Raw genomic sequence first — 23,379 nt, 5'->3', positions numbered from 1 at the left:
AAAAAAAAAAAAAAAAAAAAAAAAAAAGGAGAGAGAGAGAGAAATACAAGATGCTGCCCAGCCAGTGAGTACACCTATGATCTTGCTTAGTTAATACCTCCAAACACAACAGTGCTAAACCCCCACATTGGCAGGAAGCTTTGTATTTCTCAAAAAATTCCTTCCCAAAATATTTCTGGAAATCTTAACCTGTTTGTCCCCTCAGTCCCTCCAGCTGTGGGACCTTTGTAAGTGCCTTTCCCTTCCTTTTCGGAGTCCTGGGGATTTTGCTTATCATCTGTGCCCTGGCTGCAGCTCTGCAAGCCCCTACTGTTCTGGTGGCTCTTGCTCTCAAGGGTGCTCTACTTCATTGTCTACTCTGTTACTGTCCTCCAGACTTTAGCCTCCTATGTGTCATGGAGTTGTCTGAACTTCTCCACATCATCCACCTCTTCACATCTCTGCAACCCTCTTCCTTTGTTTATGCCTAGTTCTTTCGTGGAGAGTCATTCTCCTGGCCCCAAAACTTTCTATTCTGCTAAGTTCAATTAAATCAGCATATACTGATACCTCTTCTGAGCCAGGTGCTTGGTGCTGGGAATGCAGTGATAATAAACAAGTCTCTATGGCCTTAAGAGATTATATTCTAATGGGGGAGAAAACTCTGTAAACAAATAGTTTCAAAATAATGTGGTGATAATATACAAAGATGAGCCCAGGTCAAATGAGAACACAATCCATCCTGGTAGTTCAGGATGGCTCCAAGGAGGAATTTATGTCTCTCAGGATGTGTTCAGAGATTTTAACCACATAAAAAAAGAGGAAGAAAGGTCAGGGAGAAAAGATGATGAGCCTAGGCAAGATGGGTACGTACAGGAAAAAGACATGCAGTTGAATGGGGTGGGCCCTTGAAGTATGAAGCAGAATGGGTGTCAAGAAAAGCAGGGATAAACAGAAAGATATGATGGAAGGCTCTGCTTTGCTGTTTCAAGAAACTTATATTTAATTCTGTAGTGTGTGATTACTCAAGCAAAAAAAAAAAAAGTCCATTCGCATGCATATAGAAATGTACAGACAGACACATATAAAGTTGCCCATGATTTCAGCCATCCCGCCAACATACACCCCTGGAAGTAAATCCACATGCTGAAGCTGAAGATAGGATACACTGGGATGAAGGAGAATCCTTTGAACTATTTTAAGCAGCGAATTTTATGATCACATGTTAGTTTAAATACGTTACTATCGAGTTGCATTACAGGCAAGTCTGGAGTCAGGGAGTACAATGCAAAGGTGTTCTGTATCTAGGTAAGAGATGACAAGGTTATGAATTTGAGGATTAGTGACAAAGCTGGAGAAGAAGCTATGACAGCAGCACGTCTTGTGAGTCATGAGGAAGGAGAGGAGTCAGAGATGACTTCAAATTTCCAGCTGGGACAGAAGCTTGGTTGGGGGAAACGGTAATGAGTTTATTTTTGGACATTTGAGTTTGAAATGTCTTCGGGACAAGACAGCTTGGTGACAAACAGGCAATTGGATATAAATTAGTAGGTATACTAGTCTGAAGTCCCAAGAAGGGGTCAAAGTTAGTAATATAGGTTTGGGGGTGGGGGAGTCATATGAATATCTGCCAACTTGATTTTCACTGTGCTAAAGTATCATATGACTACAGTTAATAAAAATGTGTTGTATCCTTGAAAATAGATGAGAACAGATTTTAGGTTTCCTCAGTATATGAGGTAATGCTTATGTTAATTAGCTCAATTTAGCCATTCCGTAATGTATACATATTTCAAAGTGTTTTCCATGACAAATAATTAAATATATAATTTTTTAGAAATACAGAAGATTCTGAATTCGCTGTCATAATGATCCATTAGAGGGGAGAAAGGATTGTAGGATCACGATGATATGGACAAACCTAGTAAGGCTCTCCAAACCGGGTCTCTTCCCTTCTCACCGAGGTAGTCCTTTACTCACTTTCTCACCTCCGCCTGACATTTCCAGTCCTACACAAGCCCATGTTAAAATCTGATGGGATGGCAATAAGAGCCAAAAAATTCAATCCCAGATCCTAGTTGATGTTTTCCTAGGAAAAAATCCTTTATATTTAGTTTTATGAAACATAGAATAATAGCATTTTATTGTGCCAACATCTTAGTACAGTTACTATATTCTTGGTGATTTCTAAGCTGCCATACCTGGAGATGAAATTTATTTCGGGATCCTTCCAAGTGGTCTCCCCTACAATTCATTCTTCATAGAGCAGCCAGAATCATCATGTAAATATAAATCAGAGCATGGCACTCTCCTGTTTAAACCCATCCAATGGATTCACATCGCTATTCAAATAAAGCCCAAGCTTCCTACTGTGTAGTGGCCCATCTTTATCGCACCCCTTCCAGGCTCCTCCAGGACCTCCCTGACCTTCCCTTGTTCCCTTTTCAAGACAGGCTCTTTCCTGACTCAAAAATATCCTGTTTTCCTTTTCCTAGAACTCTCTGCCCTCAATATTTCGTATAGCAGGCTCCTTCTCATCTTTCATGTATGAGTTCAAAACTCCATTCCTTACAGAGGCCTTCCCTGACCACCATTTCTAACCCTTAATCAACCCACTCTCTATCATGTTACTGTTTTATTATTGTCCACATAATGCTTATCATGATCTGAAATCATGATTTTTGTTTTGTATACTTGTTTATTGTATATTGGAGCCATGAAGACAGTTACTTCATTTGAATCTTCCACATAAGAAATGTATCTAATAAATATTTGTAAAATGAATAGACTAATTAATTGAACATTCCGATTCCATAAAATTAGTAAGTAAACAGTTAAGTAAAAAAAGAAAGCACTCTGAACAAAGATGCCAGGCTCTGTAGTTGGCGCTGTCAATGGAACTGTGTCTTTCAGTAGTTCCCACTCTGGTGAAGACAATAGGCAATTGATTGTGAGACCCTAACTAGGAGGCAAATGAAGGGTCCTGTGGAATCACAAAAGAAAGGATCCCTTAAAGAGTCGTTAAAATCTGAAGGATGAGTGAGTGAAGGGAAAATGAGGACTGACGGGGTTGAAGGAATGTGGCAAACCCCTAGGTAGAAGGAACAGTAAGTAAGAAGCTATGAGGGGATGAGAATGTGAGAAATGTTAAGCAGTTCCCTATTCCCGGAGCGCTTTCCCAGGGTGATTGTAGGACTCGATGACATAGCATACATACTACTGTGAATGGTAACTCGCCGTATAAGTTACCGTTACGAATAAACACAGACCTGTAACTGCCAGTCACTTATTATATCTTCTGATATTCAAAGAAAAAGGAAGGATAATTTTGAAGAGGTACTTCGTGTGATGGCTTCTGTGACTTACACGCCGGGTCCTGCGACCTCACACCATCCGCTACACTAGTTGGTATTGCCTTGACCACGAATCTCATTGGTCTTCCCAAGTGGAAACTGTTGCAGGGTTGCTGTGGAGATATCCAGAGGCCCGCCCCCTGTCGCTGATTGGGTGAAAGGCGGCCAAATCAGAAAACCTGCCTCAGTCTCCCAGCTGCTCCACGGGGCCTGTGGCTTGGCAACTGATTTGCTTCCTCCGTTGCGAGGCTGCCGGGCTGCACCTGTGAAGTGGAGACAACGTGCTAGGACCTTGGTGGGCGTACACCTCTCACTCCCGCTCAGGCGCCGACGACACGGGGTTGTCTGTTGCTCTTGCAAGTTCGTCTTGAGACTGGGCTGTGAGCTGGCACTGCAGTGAAACGCCACAGACGAGGAAGTGCCCAAGTTTTCCTTCGGGAAGTTCTCGTTTAGAGGAGTCAGGAGAAAAACTCATTGTTATATCCCACATTTAGAAGCCAATTATCTTGGGAGGCTTCCGAGGTTCTAGAAAGCAAGTAACTTATATCAGTTTACTAAATGTGGGAAGGTGGCCCATAACTTCAAACATCTGCCTCAGAGTAAACCTGAGGCATTTGGGGGCGAGTGCCAGACCGTCCGCTGCCTATCATGCGCGGCAGCGCTTACCGCTTGCTGCAAAGAGACTTCCATGAGCTCACGGAGAACAATTATAAGGTAAGTAATAGGCACGTGGAGGGATGTGTTTCATTGTGCAATAATTTTTAAGAGACAGTTTAACCCATGTTTATTTTATAAGTCGTAATTTAGTTAAACCTGATTTGCCACTCCAGTATTATTTAATAAATATCTCACTAATGTATTTCATAATAATAATTATTATTCAAAATAATAATGCCTAACAATATTGAGCATATTGTCCAGAGTAATATATGTGGATCTAGGCGCTGAATATCAGGGTCTGTTATGTAGTTAGTGGCTAGCAGGTGCAGGCTTATGCTCATTAATTATAATGCTATAAAATAAGTAGTATTTCATTTACCTACCAAAAACCTAAGGCTCAAAAACATTCTGTAAAGATTTGGCCCATGATTCCATTACAGGGTTTTCTGATTTCAAAGCTCTAGTTCTTAATTCTTGTGTTCCACTACTTACTGTCCAGTGCACTTTTACCAGCATAACACATAAATGCCTTCCTTCTATAGTTTTAACACAAAGAAAGCAATAGCCTCGGCCTTAAATGCCACCAATGAGGTTATCAATGTCCGTAGGTGCCACAGGCTGATTTATGGAAAATGAAAAATGGTAGAGGGGACAAAGAGGGAGTGCTTAAGGGAAAGAATAGAAAGAAAGCTGCCCATAGAAGGAAGGTATAGAGTCCTTCCCACAGTTGCTTCAGGTGTAGTTCAGTGGATTGTTCAGTTTTTACCTCTGCTATAAAAGTACTGCCTTCACTGGAGATGTTAGGAACAGTTATGGAGTCCAACAGCAAACATTCCAGAGGCATGGACATAACATTTGATATTGTTTCTGCTCATCCTGAGCTTTGTGGTTCTCTGTTGAAAGAGAATCCAATGAAGGAATATGTAAATATAGATAGTAGAGATACAGTGCTGACCCAGACAAGCACTAACATACTTAAAAACTATGTAGGTGCTCAGGAGTATTTTTGTCAGTTTATGTAAGTGTATTAGCACAATTCGTAAGGTTTTCTATGAAATACATTCTTGTCTCTCCATTGGAGCAATACCTCAAGTATGGGAAAACTTTGCTTTTATATACAAGTGTAATTTTGGATTTTTTCTTAATGAAAATGTTTCCACTTCATGTCATTCATGTAGAATTCGTATAGCTATAAAATGTTTTGAAGAAACATGCACTTTCCAACTATTTCTTTCTTTTAAAATTGGAATCTTAAATTGGTTATTGACTTACACAAAGAGTATATAAGCCACACATCCTGGTCTTGACTTTCTAGTCCCACTTGTGATTTCCACACTTATGATTTATTTTTATTTCCTATTGAATTTGTTTTCTGGGATCTATATTAACTTCTGTGTCATAAGACACATAACACCTCCCCAGCAAATAAACTTATCAAAAAAAGAAAATTTAGAGTATTTAGAATTCAGTGTCAGCTGGTATATGATTTTTAAAACTTCAATAAATACTTAATAAGTTGTATGTGATTTAATTTTGTTTTTAACTTAAAGGGTATCACTGGTAGGCCTGTAAGTGAAGATATGATGGAATGGGAAGCTGAAATTGAAGGTCTACAGAATTCAGTTTGTCAGGGTTTGTATTTTCAAAACCAATCTATTTTTAAAAAGTCTTTCTACCATTATTAGCCCATCCTCTTTTTATGTAGGATAAGGTTGCATTATATAAATTTCCTGAAATTCTTCTTTATATGTAAAATAAGTTTGCATTATACCAATTATCTAAAATTCTAAAAGTATTTCCATTATTTTTTCATTATATGGATAATTTTTTTGCCATGTGTCAACATAGATGGAAATTTGGGGTATTTTTCTTTATGCTAAATCTTAATGTTATTACATTTTTAAGATGCAGACACAATAAAGCATATCAATTGAGAACATCTTCTGTCTTCCATGAGATCAGGGAATAACTATCGAAATTCCTATTGGCTTCAAAATCCCACAGTTACTTCTCATTTTTTCCTTTATAATTTTCCCTCAAATTTCTATAAATCAAAAAATCTCAAGAAGACTGAGCCACTATAAACTGTAATGATCATGTTTTCTTTCAATCATGGATTAATAAGAGATTTCTTGAGTGAGGTAGGGGAGACAAATATATCAGCAGATAATTACAATAAAATATGCATTATTATGAATTTTGAACAGAATGCTAAAGAGGAAGAGGATTAGTTAATTATGCCTGAGGGAGTCAGGAATGTCTTCCCAAGGAGATCACATTTGAGTTGGGTCCTGAAAAATGTGTAAGAGTCTGCCAGGTTCAGAAGGAGGAGAAGAAAATTCAGGCAGAGTAAACGGCACAGCAGAGACTTGGAGACAAGAAAGGTTGTAGCAGATTCTGGGAACATGAATTCAGTCAATATGAAATACGATGGAGGGGCTGGGTATTAAGGGGACAAAGGTAGCAGATGGAAAGGACTAGTGGGAAAGAGACTGAAAGCATGTGATAATAACAGGTTGTGAAGTGTCTGTTATACTATCCAGAGGAGTCTGTATAGTCGGTGAATCAATTTACTTGAAAATAAAACTGTGGAAAGTCTAAACCACAGGGAGAAACTCCAGTGTTAATCAGGTTACAGTTAATCAATACAACATGACACTTTAGTAAAAATGTTTATTTCTATGTCATAGATTTAGTCTTCCAACTGACAATACATTTTACATCGGAGTACAACCATATTGCTCCAGTTGTGAAATTTATAACAATTCCTTTTCATCCAAATGGTAAGAACTAAATGAGATTTTTATCATCAGAGGCTTTGTTCCTATTATCCTTGTTTCTTATAATAATCATGTTTCTTTTTAAGAGCTTTATTATGATTATAAAAGTAAGAACTCTCATTGGGGAAAATATGAAAAGGCTGGAAAAAATTAACAATCACCTTAAATTCTAATGCAAAGAGAAAATACTGTCAACATTTCGCCAAATTTATTTTCTTTTTTCTATGTATGAACTTTTCTCTATGTAGTTGAGGTATTACATCTGAAGTTTTGCCTCTATGTTTTTAAATTTATTTATTTTATGTGCGTGTGTGTGTGTGTGTGTGTGTGTGTGTGTGTGTGTGTGTGGTTTTTTTTGAGACAGGTTTATTCTGTTGCCCAGGCTGGAGTGCAGTGGTGTGATCTTGGCTCACTGTAACCTCCGCCTTTCTGGTTCAGTCGATTCTCCTACCTCAGCGTCCCGAGTAGCTGGGACTACAGGCATGCACCACCACACTCAACTAGTTTTTGTATTTTTAGTAGAGACGGGGTTTCACCATGTTGGCCAGGCTGGTCTTGAACACCTGACCATCCATCTACCTTGGATCCCCAAAGTGCTGGGATTACAGGTGTGAGCCACCGCGCCTGGCCTAGGTTTTTAATTTTAAAACTATGTATCTTTTTTCTGCATTGTTAAACATTTTTAAAAGATTGTCTTAAATCGTTCGACAATACACTTAACCATTCCTCTATTGTTCAATATTTTAGTTGGATCTAATTTTTCATTATTATAAAAAATGATATTTTTTTATAAATATCATGTCCATAAAGTAGAGGGAACTTTAGTCTCTAGGAGGGAAGGTATGGGAAAACTTGTGACCGCTCTTTTACCCATCTCTCCTCCCAAGGGAAGTCATTTATCTGATTAGGAGGATGAAGGAAAGAATTAAGAATTAGTGGCCCAGAATTTTCTCAACACTCTCTCTTTCTAACTATCCTGGGTACAGTCTCTTTTTCTGCAGGCAGGAAATTTAGGCAGGCCTTCAGTTTGGGAGTTAAGTTCAAATCAGGGGGACTTTTGTGGAGCCTGATTAAAGCCATTCATCAAGTGCATTCTCCATTTCAGTGTTGCGTACAATGAAGCTGATGTTTTTACTTCCATCTTTCAATACTTGATCTGTTTTATAATTACATATGAACTTGAGGGGTTAAAAGGATTATTTACTAGCTTTCAAACCCCCCAAGGGTGGCTATGTACAGTTTTAAGTCTTTAGATATAAAAAGCCAAATTGCCTTTTGGTGGTATTTATACTCCTACCAAAAAGTATATATAAAGTTCTCATTTTAGTACCTTCCAATTCTGGCCATTGAAACTTTGAAGAAATTTTTTTTGCCAATTTGGTAAGAGCCTTGGTATTATTTTAATAAGCACTTCTTTGAATACTTGAGAAGGAAACATTTTTTCACATTTGTTGATTCTTTTGTGACTTGTATGTTGTAATTGACAATGTTATCACATTGTCCTAGATGCTGCAAATATTTCCTCTAATTTGTCATTAATTTTCAATTTTGTTTATGCCATTTTTTCACATCTGGGATTTAGAGATTTTTATGATTTAAAATAAGTTTATATTTAAGATCTATTACTCTTTTCCTTTGGGGTTTTTGCGATTGTCTTTCATCTTAGATGATCCTTTCCCAAAACAAAATCAAATAGTCATTTTAAGTTTCTTCTAGTCCATTGTATAGTTGTATTTGTCTTATTTAACTCTGTTATTTCTCCAAACACTAAATTAATTGTGTTAGGGCATAGGCCAAGCTTCTGTACATCTTTCCAACTTAATATAACAGGCCAAGACTGGAGGTTAAGTTTTGCCCATCCTCAAGGTGGAGGATTCCATTTCTGGGACTAAAGCATTTACTCTGTCACCATTTCCAGTCAGTGGGAAGGGGGAAAAAAAGAAGGAAAACCAGCTTCCTTTAAAAAATGATTCAGAAATTGCACACTTATATTCCACAACTAAAACTTAGTCACAGAGCCATATCTTGCTAGAGGAGAGGGTAGGAAAAACAGTAGGGGCACCTATATATTCAGCCAAAACAACACGGTAATGGATGGGAACCAGGGATGGATATAGTGCTTCTTATTACAGAGAGGAACTAGGAAAAAGGAAGAGTAAATGCAAATCATTTTTCTGGCGTATCATTTTAATGTTTGTAAGTTTTAAATGATAATTTATTATATATGCCAATATTAATGTATTATTTTAATACAGTAGACCCCCATACTGGTCAGCCCTGTATAAGTTTTTTGGACGACCTTATGATGTGGAATACAAACTATACATTGAGCAGCATCTTACTTGCCCTACAGGTAAGAATAGATTGCATATAATCTTCTTTTTAATACTTTTAATTATCTAACTGTTCAAACTATAAGAATTAAAACATACAATGCATATTTAAGTATTTAAAGAATTTGAGAAGCTTTTTTAGATCCATATTTCTATATGAAGGCTACAAAGTGGAAATTATAAAGACTATTATTTTAAAGTGAAACTGATAGTTAAGGCCCCTTAAGACCAAAGAATACGTATCTTATAAAAGAAGAAAATAATGATTTAGGTGGCTTCAATTCTGAAAATATAACCGTAGGTTTTCTTTTGGCTCCTACCTTCACTTCCTGGTGTTGAACAGGCCTTTTACATCCTTCTTCATTTACTGACCTTGCCTTCCTGAGAGAGATGGATCGAGTGACTACAACTTAAAATGCTCACCTTTGTTTTTTGTTTCTGACAGTGCTAGTTAGCTGCTTTCTGTCTCATTAGCATTCATATCAAACCCAGTGAACAATTATGCCAAGGATTTTCTCCTCTCCTCAGATGCCTGTTTCTCAAATGCCACCTTTACCCACTGGACCCATGGTCCTTAGAAGCATACCTCAGTGTTGTGCCTTTTCCTTTCTTTCCTTCTTTCTTTCTTTCTTTCTTTTTCTTTCTTTCTTTCTTTCTTTCTTTCTTTCTTCTTTCTTCCTTTTTTTTTCTTTGATAGGATCTGGCTCTGTTGTCATCCATGCTGGAGTTGCAGTGGCACAATCATGGTTCACTGCAGCCTCAACCTCCTGGGCTCAAGTGATCCTACCACTTCAGCCTCTCGAATAGCTGGGACCACATTGTTTTTTAATTTTCTCTAGAAAATTTAATTTTTTTAATTAAAAAATTTTTTTAAAATGTTCTCTAGAAATTTTAATTTTTTAAGCATAAAAAAATTTGTTTTTAAATTTTCTCTAGAGAAATGGTCTCACTATGTTGCTCTGGCTGGTCTCGAACTCCTAGGCTCCAGAGACCGTCTTACCTCAGTCTCCCAAGTTGCTGGGATTACAGGGAGCAGACACCACATCCAGCTAGTGTTGTATTATTTCAGATTCTTAAAAAATCCTCATATCTTATCTGATGCTAAAATGAATTATTTCAGCAACACTTGCTTTGACCACTTAGATCTAGCTTAGCAATAATCTATCCATGGACCTACTTATCACTAATAATGCCTGGAGATAAATTACTACATTTTGATTATCCAGAATACTTGGAATATAAAATATTCTGGCATAATTGAATTTTTAAAATATTGAATTATAAATTCCATTTCTTGTATTTCTTATTTTTGAAAATAAAATTATACTTTCTTGGCTAGTCATCTTAGCATACTAAGTACATTGTAATCTTTAGAAAAGATTCAACGTTCAGTTCATTCATTCATTCTACAAATATGTATTGAGGATCTACTTGTGTGAGACTGTGTTCTAGGAAAGAAACATTTGAGCAAAAAACTCAAGGGAATGAGTGTGATATGCAGAAATCTGGGGTTAATCCTTTAGATTCCTTTAAACTGAGATATATTCTGATCTCATCTATGTAAACTAGAGTCTGCCATAAGAATAGCTAAATGATTTCAAAATGTAATGAGTATGGGCAAACCAGAATGAACTGGTGAAAATTTTGAATTGCAGAATAATTTGATAAAAGGGAAATTTGGGGCTCTGAGTTAAATTGCTTGGCTTCACATCCTGATTCTGTCACTTGTTACCTTTGTACCATTGGACAAAATTTTCCCACTTCTCCGTGCTTCAATTTCTTCATCAGTAAAATGGGGCTATTGTTACCTCATGAAACCTGTGAGGATGAAACAAATAAATGCATGTAAAGAATTTGGAACTCTGCCTGGTCCAAGAAAAGAACTGAATAGTTAATACAGGTTGAGTGTCTCTTGTTTGAAATGCTTAAGATTTGGGGATTTTTCCAGTTTTTGAATATTTGCATTATATATGCTCACCATTTGAGCATCCCAAATTTGAAAATTTGAAATCTGAAATGCTCCAGTGAGCAATTCCTTTGCACATCACGTCAATGCTCAGAAAGTTTTGAATTTTGGAGTGTTTAGGATTTCAGATTGGGATGCTGAACCTCTAGTTGGTTAATATTATGATTATTCTTACTATTAAACAGTAATGCAAAGTGATACTAAAGTGTTGCTAAATATATCATGGAAAGCCAGTAGATAACACAGTTTTTTGTCTTTTTATTTTTCAAAAACATCAATAAAACAAATTGTGCACACATTACAAAAGATTTTTAAGATAATGAGAAGGAAAAGAAAATCACTGATAATTATAAAGAAAACCCTTAACTCTGCTCTTACTAAGAAAGAGCTTCCTGATCTTTTCTCCTGTGGTTCTATTTAAAATCTTTCGGTGGATTCCACCTTCTCCACAGGTGTAAGCTCTAGTTCTGTGGCATATCTAATCCTCACACCTAAACTCTCCCTAATACACCATGCAATTCTGCTCCTACTTTATCTTCACTCACATTGCTTGGTTCAATTCAGATCAAAAAACATTAATAGAGTTCTAAAGTCTTAGACCTTAGAAAATTGTCAGTCCAATTCCCCTCTGCCTGGCAACCCATTTTCTCCTCCCTTCTTCCTCAGTCTGTCCAGTAAGCAGCTGTTCATGTTGTAAAAGTTAGATCAAATGAGTCTTCCTCTAGGATACCTTTTCTGATTTATTTTCCTAGGTAGAATTAATAGCTTTGGTTTCAGGGGAGCTTCCTTTGCCACACACCCAACAGTCCCCTGAGCAGGTTTCTGTTAGAACACTAATACTACAGTACACACACTGCTTACTTATCTGTCTTCTCCTATTGGACTACAAGCTCCCCAAAATCAGGAAATAGGTCTAGTTCATCCTTGATTTCTCAGTGCCTAACCAGGACAATGCTGACATTTGGTAGATATTAAATAAAATGAATGAATCTGAATGTTTACATTGTTGCAGTTATGGTATGTATATTGTCATGCACTTAACAGCAAGGATACATCGTGAGAAATGAATTGTTAAACATTTCATCATTGTGTGAAGATCATGGAGTGTACTTACACAAACCAAGATGGTATAGCCTAACACATACCTAGGCTATGTAGTATAGCCTGTTGCTCCTAGGCTACAAACCTGTACAACTTGTTACTATACTAAACACTAGAGGCCATTGTAACACAATTTGTGTATCTAAATATAGAAAAAGTACAGTAAACAACTGGTATTATTATGTTATGGGACCTCCATGGTATATGCCATCTGTTGTTGAGTGAAGCATTGTTATGTGGCACGTGATTATATAAACCATATAGCCTGTTTCTTTTTCATTTAACATTGTCTCTCAAGTTACTTCCATATGGTTACAATCAATATTTTAATAGCTGTTCAGTATTCCTTTGAAGGTCAGTGCTACCCAGTAGAACTTTCTGCATTGATGGAAATGTCCATTATATCTGCACTGTTCAACACAGTAGCCACTAGTTATATGTGGCTATTGATCACTTGAAATGTTGCTACTGTGACTAAGGAACTGAATTTTTTATTTTATTTCATTTTCATTATTTTAAATTTAAATAGTCACCTGTGGTTGTGCCTATAGTGATGGACAATACAAGTTTAGACCATAATTACTAACTACTTCTTTTTGAATAACAAATGAGATACATTTCCAATGATCACATTGTTATTCAAGGGGAAGGTACTTGAAATGTTGTTTAAAATTTTTTGAAGTCTAAATATACTAATCAACTTCAACTAAAATTTTTATAATCTTAATTTAAATTCAATTTAAATGCATATAATAGGAAGGAATAGGTTACAGAAAGAAAGTTGTAACTTGCTTTTTGATATCTCCTGGTTTTATATCATACAATGAGCCTAATGTTAGGTTTCTTGAGAGTACAGACTATGTCTCATTTTTTAATCAATCTCCAGAACCATACATTGTAAGCATTTGATAAATGCTTATTGAAAGTTGTATATATTGGTTTGTCTTTTTGCTCTAAAAAAGTTTACTTTTGAAACTCTCTGTTTTCTGTGTTTTTCTATAGGTTATGCTTTCTAATCCAGTGCCAGAGAATCCAGTGAATTTGGAAGCAGCCAGAATACTGACTGAAAGTGAATGTCTGTACAGAGCAATTCTAAAAGTTTTCAGCAGGCCATTACAAAGTAAGAAGTACCTACATTTTGTTACTTGGCAATTATCAATTATTTATTAAACATTTATGGCATAGTGACCTAAGAAATAATTGTTATATAAGGGAATATTTAAAATATTTTCTGTATCCATTTTCAGTAATGAAATGATATTAAGATCTGTACTACTATAAGTCTTTGTCACACCATCAGTGTGATCCTTTTTTAAAGATCATCAAGGATCTTAAACTCAGTATCTTTAAATGTTATGGTCATATGTACGGATGGTGCCAAATGAACCTAGTCTACCCATCATAAAGATATGACGTCTAATTTTAACTCTTCAATCTGTCGCCGACATTTTCCAGACTTCACCTGTGGCACTCCAGATCTTACCAATTTGCACCACTTGTCTTCTTGATTAGCAAGATGTCAATTTTTTTTTCCAGAGAGTTCCCTCCAGGAATTCCTTCCAAGAGCACACGTGGAAATAGAGCAAAGCTCTTCAGTCTTTCTGCTCTACTGAGCAGTGTTTTCCTGATACCCTTGGTATCCTGCCAGCATCTTCGCTGTGACTTTTAACTCCAATGCCTCCATTGCCCCTGTACTCTGTCTCTCCAGGTAGTACAGCACTGCTTCTGGCTTCTTGTGCACAGAAGGGTTTCCTACAGCTGAGAGCTGGGCCCCTAGTGACATAGTTATTTCCTTTATATACTGCCCCATCTTCCGGTAGCACACAGCAACTTGCATAGTAGCTGGTATCATTACCTTCCCAATCAACAGGATTTGATTTTCTTTTCTTTTCTTTCTTTTGAGATGGAGTCTCATTCTGTTGCCCAGGCGGCAGTGCAGTGGTGAGATCTCGGTTCACTGCAACCTCCGCCTCCCAAGTTCAAATGATTCTTCTGCCTCAGCCTCCTGAGTAGCTGGGATTACAGGCACCCACCACCATGCGCAGCTAATTTTTGTATTTTTAGTACAGATGGGGTTTCACCATGTTGTTCAGGCTGATCTTGAACTCCTGACCTTGTGATCTTCTCACCTCGGCCTCCCAAAGTGCTGTGATTACAGGCGTGAGCCACTGTACCCAGCTCAGGCCTTGATTTCTCATAGTGCTTTTTCTCTCAGATTTCCATTGTCTCTTTTTCTATTTCCCTTCCAGGAGCCCCAGTCCATTACCCAGGTCTGTATAATTGTGACCAAGTTCTATTGCTCCTCCTCCACAGGGTTTTTTGCTCTGATACAAATCAAGGTGTTGATCAAGCATCTTTTCCAGTACCATAGAACTTTATTATATGACAAAGTTCTTGGGGAAGCTATTTGATCCCAAGTTTAATGTGAAGTAGTAGTAGAAAATTCCTGGTCAGGCGTGGTGGCTCACACCTGTAATCCCAGCACCTTGGGAGGCTGAGGTGGGTGGATCACAAGGTCAAGAGATCGAGATGATCTTGGTCAACATGGTGAAACCCCGTCTCTACTAAAAATACAAAAAATTAGCTGGGCATGGTGGTGCGTGCCTGTAGTCCCAGCTACTCAGGAGGCTGAGGCAGGAGAATTGCCTGAACCCAGGAGGCAGAGGTTGCGGTGAGCCGAGATAGCACCATTGCACTCCAGCCTGGGTAACAAGAGCGAAACTCCATCTCAAAAAAAAAAAAAAGAAAATTCCCTTCACTAAGTATGTGTTATACACTAATTTTACCCTTTTCTGACTTGGTGTCCTTTCATCTGGAATACCAGTAGGCTTGACTTGGAGTGCCATATTTCTAAAGGCTGAAGAAACTGTGTATGTTTAACCAATGGAAGAAAAGATAAAGGGCTGTTGTAAAAGCTGTTTTCAAATATTCATAGGGATTTCCCGTGGAAAAAGGAGGTTTCTTCTCTGTTGCTTCAGAAAACTAACGTAGGACAAATACTGAAGCTACAAGTCAGTCATACTTTCCCCAGGCCTGCTGGGTACCAGAATTGAAGTTCAGAATATGCAGATTTGGCCCTGCCTGTGTCAGAACATACCTTAACTATATCAGGGACTCTTCTCCCATAATCAGTCATCTGGAATTAATGTTATTATCCTAAGTCTAAGCCTGGCATGTGATATGCAGACATGTAAATGTCACTTATTACCCAAACTTTTCCCCAGCCTCTGTTGTTTGCCTACCCTGAACAGCAAGGTCTTTGCCCCAGTGTATTGACAAGACGACCAAGCTAAGCTCTAAGCTCAAACCCAGTGTAGAGGTCCAATGACCTTCCCATTTCCTGGCAGCCTCCTTTCCTTGTCGCCTGGCCCCTTTTCCTTTCTTAGAGTGCTCATATGCCCCAGACTGCCTGAGACAGTCCTGATATAATTATTTCCAGTGCCTCCTTTCACTTGCAGGGTACCAGTTTAGACAATCAATTACATAGCCAAGTTGGGTGCCTAACTGATGAAATGACTCTATAGTTGCACCATTCTTAATGGTAAAGTCCATCCGGGTCCCAGTTGGCCAAATATGAGGAACAAATTTTTTTAACAATTCAAGTTGCTTAAAAGAATGGACAAGGCCAGGTTGGCAGTTAGTAAACTCTCTGTTACTAAAAGTATTCTTTTGTAACTAGTGTTTATTAGATAGAGCTAAATGACCATGTTTCAGAGATGTTATCAAAGAGCTTCTTTGATAAAAGAAGTGCCAAGAATTGGATAAGGGGGCCTTTTAAATACCTTCCAACTTATTCTTCAACTAGTTCAGGAAAACTCAGAGGAGGAAGGTCTGGAGACAATGTATAACAACTGTTTTCCTCATAGATTCTGAGTATTGCTACTTACTTTCTAATTTGTTATGAGCTTTCAGATGAGGTTTCATATGAGGAATTGTCTGCCTCTTTTTTCAGTTCATCCTTGTGAATTTTGACTTCCAAGTAGTTGTATTGTCAAGTAATATTTACTTTCTGTTTTCACAGTTGTTTTGATATTTTAAAACCTAAGTTTTGTATAATTTTTAAAACCTTTGGTTGAAGCAAAATACAAGAATATAAAAATAGTATAGCTGAGTAATGGTAGCTAAGCCTGAGGTAATTATTTTTTCTTAGCCAAGTATATCCCTAGAGTTTTTAATAAAAAAGGAGGATCATCTAATACATTTCAGATACTCATCTAAATAAAGTATAATTGACATATGAGTCATAATATTAGAATAAAGAAGAATATAGAAATATTAGGGAGATTATAATACTAATTCGTGTTGTATACTTTTTTAAAACCTGGTAATTCTATAAATACATCATATTCTGCCTACGATTAGGAAAATGTTGTGACAGACATTTGACTCTTCTCCAATTCCAGCTGCCAATTTGTTCACTGAGTTTTAAAAAATCCTTATAATAATAGAGCAATTTTAAGGCAAATTGTCTCTGCAGCAGAAGCAGGTGGTGTTTCATAGGATTTCAGGTTTCCATTTCTTTTTAAAGTAAGGATACTTCTTTGGTTAGGTGTAGGAATAACCCTTCCCCTGAGAAATATACTTTCTGGATGTCAGGGGAAAACAAAATTTAGTCCAGTAACGTTGCTTACTTGTTAAAGAACATGAGCTTTGGCACCATCATTCAGAACCAGTTTTGTTATTGATTACAGCTTTGTTACGGATATCCTGTTACTTACAAATGTCATGAGATATTAAAAAACTGAGTTTAACAGCGTGGTGGCAGAGTGTGGATCTATTTGCTTGGGTTACATACCTCTTTTTTCTTGTTTGTATTTCATTATACCAGATAGTCCAATAATTTTTCAGCAAAGTTTCTAAGTTGCTATTTTTAATGAGAAATGTTAAGTATTTATTTTCTATCAAAGAAATATATGTTTATAGTTTTAAAGGACAAATAATAGGAATCGGTTTTTAATGAAATATTAAAAACCTGAATGCTGCCTGCCAGAGGCAGTCATAACTTTCAACACATTTAGCTGTTTCATCTGGCATTTACCCCACTACATTTCTAAGCTTATTCTGTACTAATATTTCCAGGCTTTTCAGTTTCAGATATTATTTATAGGCTTCATCTTACAAAATACAAAGATTTCGCTTTTAATACTACCATTCCTACCCATATTCCCTCTCCTTCATCCTCCTAATATGATTTGGTTACATTAATATGGCTTTATAAATACTTGTCATAGATAAACCGTAAATGATTATCTTTCTTTTCTTGTAAAAAAAAAAGGTCTGATTTTACATTCCTTTTTTATGTGTAAACTATCTTTTCTTCCTCTAAACTTCCTGATAAAGCTGTAAAACAGCTCCCAGGTATCAGTCAGCATTGAGTCTGTTTTGTTTTGTTTTTGGAGCCCTCTTTCCTGTGGCACTCCCTCCCTCCTCTTGAATTCTGAATTGGCGGTTCTCTTGCAGGTGTGCTGGGATGATGGCCTTTTTGTCCCGAGTTCTGTGTTGCCGGTTCTCTTGCAGGTGTGCTGGGGTGGACTTTTTGGTGCTTCTGGGTTGGAGCTCCTGCTCGCTTTCGATCCCTCATTTTCCTCTTGGTTGGTTCTGTGCCTTTGTTTTGTTGGAGCACATCTTCTAGGAGCTTCCTAGTACATGGGAGTTAAACCTTTTATAACTCTGCATGCCTAAAAATGTAATTATTGCTACTCTCATATGCTCATAGTTTGGTTAAATTTTAGTTTGGAAATAGTTTTCTTTCCAAATTGTAAATATTTTACTACCTTTCAGTTTCTAGTGTGCTCTTGAGAAGTCTAATTTCATTCCGATGTCCAATCTTTCATATGTGATTGGAAGCTTTTTAAACCTTCTTTTTATTCCCAGTGATAGGAAATTTTTGATAACATTTGTTGGTGTATCCTCCCCTTCCCTGCCTCCACATTACATAGGACATTTGATAAGCTATCAAATTCTCAATCTCTAATCATTCAGTTCTGGGAAAATTTCTTATGTGATTTATTTTGTAACTTCTTCTCTCTTCATTTTCCCTATTGTCTCTTCTAGATCTGCTCTGATTTGAATGTTGGGTCTACTGATCTGATCCTCTAATTTTTTTTTAACTGAATTTCTCCTGTTATCCATCTCTTTGTTTGTTGTATATTCTGGAAGATTTTGAGAAAAATGTTTCTGTTTCCTATTTTTCTCTTTTTGTGGTTAGGATTGCTCTCTTTTATGGTATTGACCTTGCTGAAATATCTAGTGATCTTTTACTATCCATTCATATGAGGGACATATGATGCATATGGTGAATGGACTATTAAAAAGACTGGAAGTTCTGAATACAGTCTGGACTTGTTGACAGTTTTATTTCATAGCAAAATTATTTAGTGTGAACCTGACCATTTCATTAGACTTAACTATTTCTCCTGAGAGGGATCTGCCAGGCTTGTGGAGGGAGAAAGAGAGAGAGAGAGAGAGAGAAAGAGAGAGAGAGAGAGACAGAGAGGGAGCATGTGTGCAAGTGCAAGCAAGAGACAGAGAGAGCCCTGCTAATACTCTGACAGCTGGACAAGGGGAGAGAATCAGGAATCTTGTCTGTTTGATATGATTTATTCCATTTTCAGTTTCTTACCATACTCCTGTCCTGCTTTATTTCTACTGTCCTCCAGTACTCAGTCTCTCTGGCCCAGTTTTTCCAGAGGTTAAATATCCTCCCTCTTATCTCAGCAGTAGTCATGATCTGGCGACACAGGATAAGGGTATAAGTCTTTGGTGTCTGTACTCTGCCTCTCACCCCGCCTTCCAAAGGTATCTGGCATCTTCAATTCCTGAATTGTTTCTCAGGTTCTGAAGTGCAAATCCATTTGCTTTTTAGTGGTCTCCTCTCATCATGCGGTTTTTGTTGTTGTTGTTGTTGTTTTGGTTTTTTGTTTTTGTTTTTGTTTTCAAATTTCTGTGGCCTGCCAAGACAGTTACCACTTGATATCTGCTTTCCATCTTGAAACCTTTTCTTGTCATCTTTCTTTTGCTGTCCTTGAGATTTTATACCTTATTTTTATTCCTTTATTACCATTTTATTAAGGCTTTGGAAATAGTGCACATAAAGCCGTATGTTCAATCTCCAAGTAAAGCAGAATCCTTTCATATTTTTTCTTTGTAGTGAAAGATGACAGCCAGAAGTTACCTAAAGACCCACATAAACCTATGAGGTAAGTTTTTCTTCATACAATTTTATATCGATTTATTTACCAAAAGGACTATTTATTTATTTATTTTTTACAAATTAAAATAATTTATTTTAGAAGGGTTTTTAACAAGGCTTGTAAAGATAACAGGCATTCATCAATTCCTCCATTCTGACATATTACAATTAATCAATGTTTTGCTGACTTGTAACAAATGTTAAGTTTATTTTTGTATTCCCTAAGGATTAGATTTTTTGTGTGTATGTGGTAAGTTTTATTTATTTTTTGTATTGCATTTTAGGTTTTGGGGTACATGTGAAGAACATGTAAGATTGTTGCATAGGTACCCACATGCCAGTGTGATGCGTTGCCTATCATCGATGGGCATTGGGTTGGTTCCAGGTCTTTGCTATTGTAAACAGTGCTGCAGTGAACATTCATGTGCATGTGTCCTTATAGTAGAACGATTTATAATCCTTTGGATATATACCCAGTAATGGGATTGCTGCGTCAAATGGAATTTCTATTTCTAGGTCCTTGAGGAATCGCCACACTGTCTTCCACAATGGTTGAACTAATTTATACTCCCACCAACAGTGTAAAAGTGTTCCTATTTCTCCACATCCTCTCCAGCATCTGTTGTCTCCAGATTTTTTAATGATCACAATTCTAACTGGTGTGAGATGGTATCTCAATGTAGTTTTGATTTGCATTTCTCTAATGACCAGTGATGATGAGCATTTTTTCATATGTTTGTTGGCCTCATGTATGTCTTCTTTTATAGTGTCTGTTCATATATTTCACCCACTTTTGAATGGGCTTGTTTTTTTCTTGTAAATCTGTTTTAGTTCTTTGTAGATTCTGGATATCAGCCCTTTGTCAGATGGATAGACGGCAAAAATTTTTTCCCGTTCTGTTGGTTGCTGATTCACTCTAATGACTGTTTCTTTTGCTGTGCAGAAGCTGTGGAGTTTAATTAGGTCCCATTTGTCTGTTTTGGCTTTTGTTGCCAATACTTTTGGTGTTTTGGTCATGAAGTCCTTGCCTACGCCTCTGTCCTGAATGGTTTTGCCTAGGTTTTCTTCTAGGGTTTTTATGGTGTTAGGTCTTATGTTTAAGTCTTTAACCCATCTGGAGTTAATTTTAGTGTAAGGTGTCAGGAAGGGGTCCACTTTCTGCTTTCTGCACATGGATAGCCAGTTTTCCCAACACCATTTATTAAACAGGGAATCCTTTCCCCATTGCTTGTTTTGTCAGGTTTGTCAAAGATCAGATGGTTGTAGATATGTTGTGTTTCCTCTGAGGCCTCTGTTCTGTTCCATTGGTCGATATCTCTGTTTTGGTACCAGTACCATGCTGTTTTGATTACTGTAGCCTTGTAGTATAGTTTGAAGTCCGGTAGTGTGATGCCTCCTGCTTTGTTCTTTTTGCTTAGAATCGACTTGGCTATGTGGGCCCTCTTTTGGTTCCATATGAAGTTTAAGGTGTTTTTTTCCAGTTCCATGAAGAAGGTCACTGGTAGCTTGATGGGCATAGCGTTGAATCTGTAAATTACTTTGGGCAGTATGGCCATTTTCATGATATTGATTCTTCCTAACCATGAACATGGAATGTTTCTCCATCTGTTTGTGTCCTCTCTTATTTTGTTGGGCAGTGGTATGTAGGATTATTTATTTAAACTCTGTTTTTTGTCCTAATTAAATCTTTGTTTTTAACTTAGAAAAGGAAGTAGATATCTTTTCTCTTATAGTATCTTTTTAAAATGTCCTTTTCAGAAAGAATGTGGAAATTTTTGAATTCTTTCTAGACTGTTGAATTAAAATTAAATGTAACTATGATCTCACCTTTTTTTATTTTTGAAAAGAGAAGAATGTATTGTCAACCAAATGAGCACAGATCATTATAGATCACAAAAATTCAAGCAATTTAGGAGAAGATAAGGTTCTAGGAAAAACTTGTAAGAGTTAGGGCTGAAGCCATTGTACCTTTCAGGAAAGAGCCTTGAATGTGGCATCAGTTCACCTTGAACACCTGAAAAAGGTATAGGCCTAGAAACATACATATGAGTCTGTGGCATTTAATTTCTTGAGCATTTCCCTCAGCTTTATTTTGATACTCAATCAGATATAGAAAACAGCCAATTAACTAATGTTGAAACCGTGTTTACTTTAGCTCATGTTTCCTTGACTAGCTCCATATAAAAGTTGAATAAAATTAGGTAATTTAAGTGGTTTCTCTTTGTGAAAAACCGTTGAAAAATTGCAGAAAGGTAAGCATAATCTAGTTAATGATACACTAGGTTGGTATTCAGTAGAGGGCATTGCTACCCCTTAAACGTATCAATGTGGTTGACCATCCTGGCACAAAATAGGCCTGTGATAGTCATTCAATGCATAATGGCAGTTTTATCACCTAAAACATGAATGTCCCTAGAAGTCAAAAGTTATTGCTCTTTATGGCATAGTTATTTGCAGTTCATAAAGATACAGTGCCAGTGTTTACTAAGAAGGCAGTAAGAACAGAGCAGAAGACCTTCTGTGGTCTCAGCTTCAGCAGGTCTTCTGACCCAAACCAAGGATAAATGGTGCTAGAACCAGGTCTGATTTGTGATGCTTGCCTTGTGCTACTCTGAACTTTCTAGAGAAGCCCTTAGGTAGGACTCATCTGATGCAATGCAGCCTAGATTTCAATGATACTCTAGACTCATGCTGTGTATCAGGCTGCACTTTGTTGTGTGTCTGTGAATTCTAACGTTTGCCCCTGGTACATTTGCTCTGAAACAGAGCTCAGTTATGTCTAGTTCTTAGTTTTTAAATAATGCATTCACAATGAGATCTTGCAGAAAGTGTTCAAAGAAAGATGCTGCTGTTAGTATTGTGTGTCTAGGGCCATATGGTTAGAACTTTGTATTACTTCATGAGCTGGAAGAACTGGCCTGGCTGTAGAAATGTATTCCAAAGATATATCCAGGCATTTGGCCCCCCTGTTTCTAAAAGACATAGCGAAACTCAGGCAAGGTCTATTTAACTGGGTACAATATAGTGGGGGAATCTTGCTGATGTTTATGAACTGAAGGTGACTTGAACTTGCACTAGTCATCTTGGGTGTTTGCAGTGGTCTATAGGTTACCACTTACAGGTTATGGGGCAGGTTTTCAGCCCTTGGGAGAACAGCTACTTATTCATATACTTAAAATGAATTCACCGAGCATATGCTGTATGCCAGGCATTGTGCCCCAGTGTGAGCATACACACGTGATTAATATGTGATCTCTAACCTCACAAGCTTTATCCTCTAGCATTGGAAGCCCTCTTCTTTTTTCACCATTCCATAAGTATAAATTATTTATTTTGTATTAATTGTTGCATAGTATCAGAAGATGTTCCTCTTCTGAAAGGGAGGCAGTGCAAGAAGTAGGCCTGTCCGGCACAATGGACAATATAGAGAGCATTTGCCACCAGAGAATGTAGTTGGAAGACCACAGGGAAGGTATCAAGATCGTGACTAAGGGAAGAATTCTGAGGGCAGATTGAATCATATCTGAAATGAGTCATATTTAGCAGAAACCTTTTCCCATGTGGCTTTTATTTTTTCTAAGCTTCCTTCAGAGGCCTTCATTTTTTCACTATGTCATTCATCTCTGGAGCCACTTCTTTTAAATGGAACTGCCTCTTTTTTTTTTTCCTGTTTTTTTTTTCCCATTTATTTTATTGCATTTTAGGTTTGGGGGTTCATGTGAAGAACATGCAAGATTGTTGTATAGGTACACACGTGGCAGTGTGATTTGCTGCCTTCCTCCCCATCACCTACATCTGGAATCTCTCCCCTTGCTATGTCTCCCCAACTCCCCACCCCCCACCGTCCCTCCCCTATTTCCCCCCAACTGACCCCAGTGTGTAGTGCTCCCCTCCCTGTGTCCATGTGTTCTCATTGTTCAACACCCGCCTATGAGTGAGAACATGTGGTGTTTGATCTTCTGTTCTTCTGTCAGTTTGCTGAGAATGATGGTTTCCAGGGTTCATCCATGTCCAT

At 37.4% G+C, this 23,379-nt stretch overlaps 1 protein-coding gene across 1 annotated transcript in view; it reads left to right on the top strand.

Moving 5' to 3' along the window:
* Positions 1–35: 35 nt before the first annotated feature.
* Positions 36–23,379, top strand: part of UBE2U (ubiquitin conjugating enzyme E2 U) — a 79,952-nt gene continuing 56,608 nt past the window's right edge. Inside the window, exons 1-6 of the mRNA XM_032296747.1 lie at positions 36–4,046; positions 5,543–5,624; positions 6,683–6,775; positions 9,028–9,125; positions 13,175–13,292; positions 19,323–19,371. Coding sequence (XP_032152638.1) covers positions 3,981–4,046; positions 5,543–5,624; positions 6,683–6,775; positions 9,028–9,125; positions 13,175–13,292; positions 19,323–19,371 — 506 coding nt within the window. The 5' untranslated portion in view covers positions 36–3,980. The remainder of the gene's footprint in view (positions 4,047–5,542; positions 5,625–6,682; positions 6,776–9,027; positions 9,126–13,174; positions 13,293–19,322; positions 19,372–23,379) is intronic.

Source organism: Sapajus apella, unplaced genomic scaffold (genome assembly GCF_009761245.1).
Source record: "Sapajus apella isolate SASKATOON/1434 unplaced genomic scaffold, GSC_monkey_1.0 scaffold36, whole genome shotgun sequence".
In the NCBI taxonomy this organism is placed as follows: domain Eukaryota; kingdom Metazoa; phylum Chordata; class Mammalia; order Primates; family Cebidae; genus Sapajus; species Sapajus apella.
The sequence above is the reverse complement of the archived record's forward strand: the minus strand, read 5'-3'. Positions and strand labels throughout refer to the sequence as shown.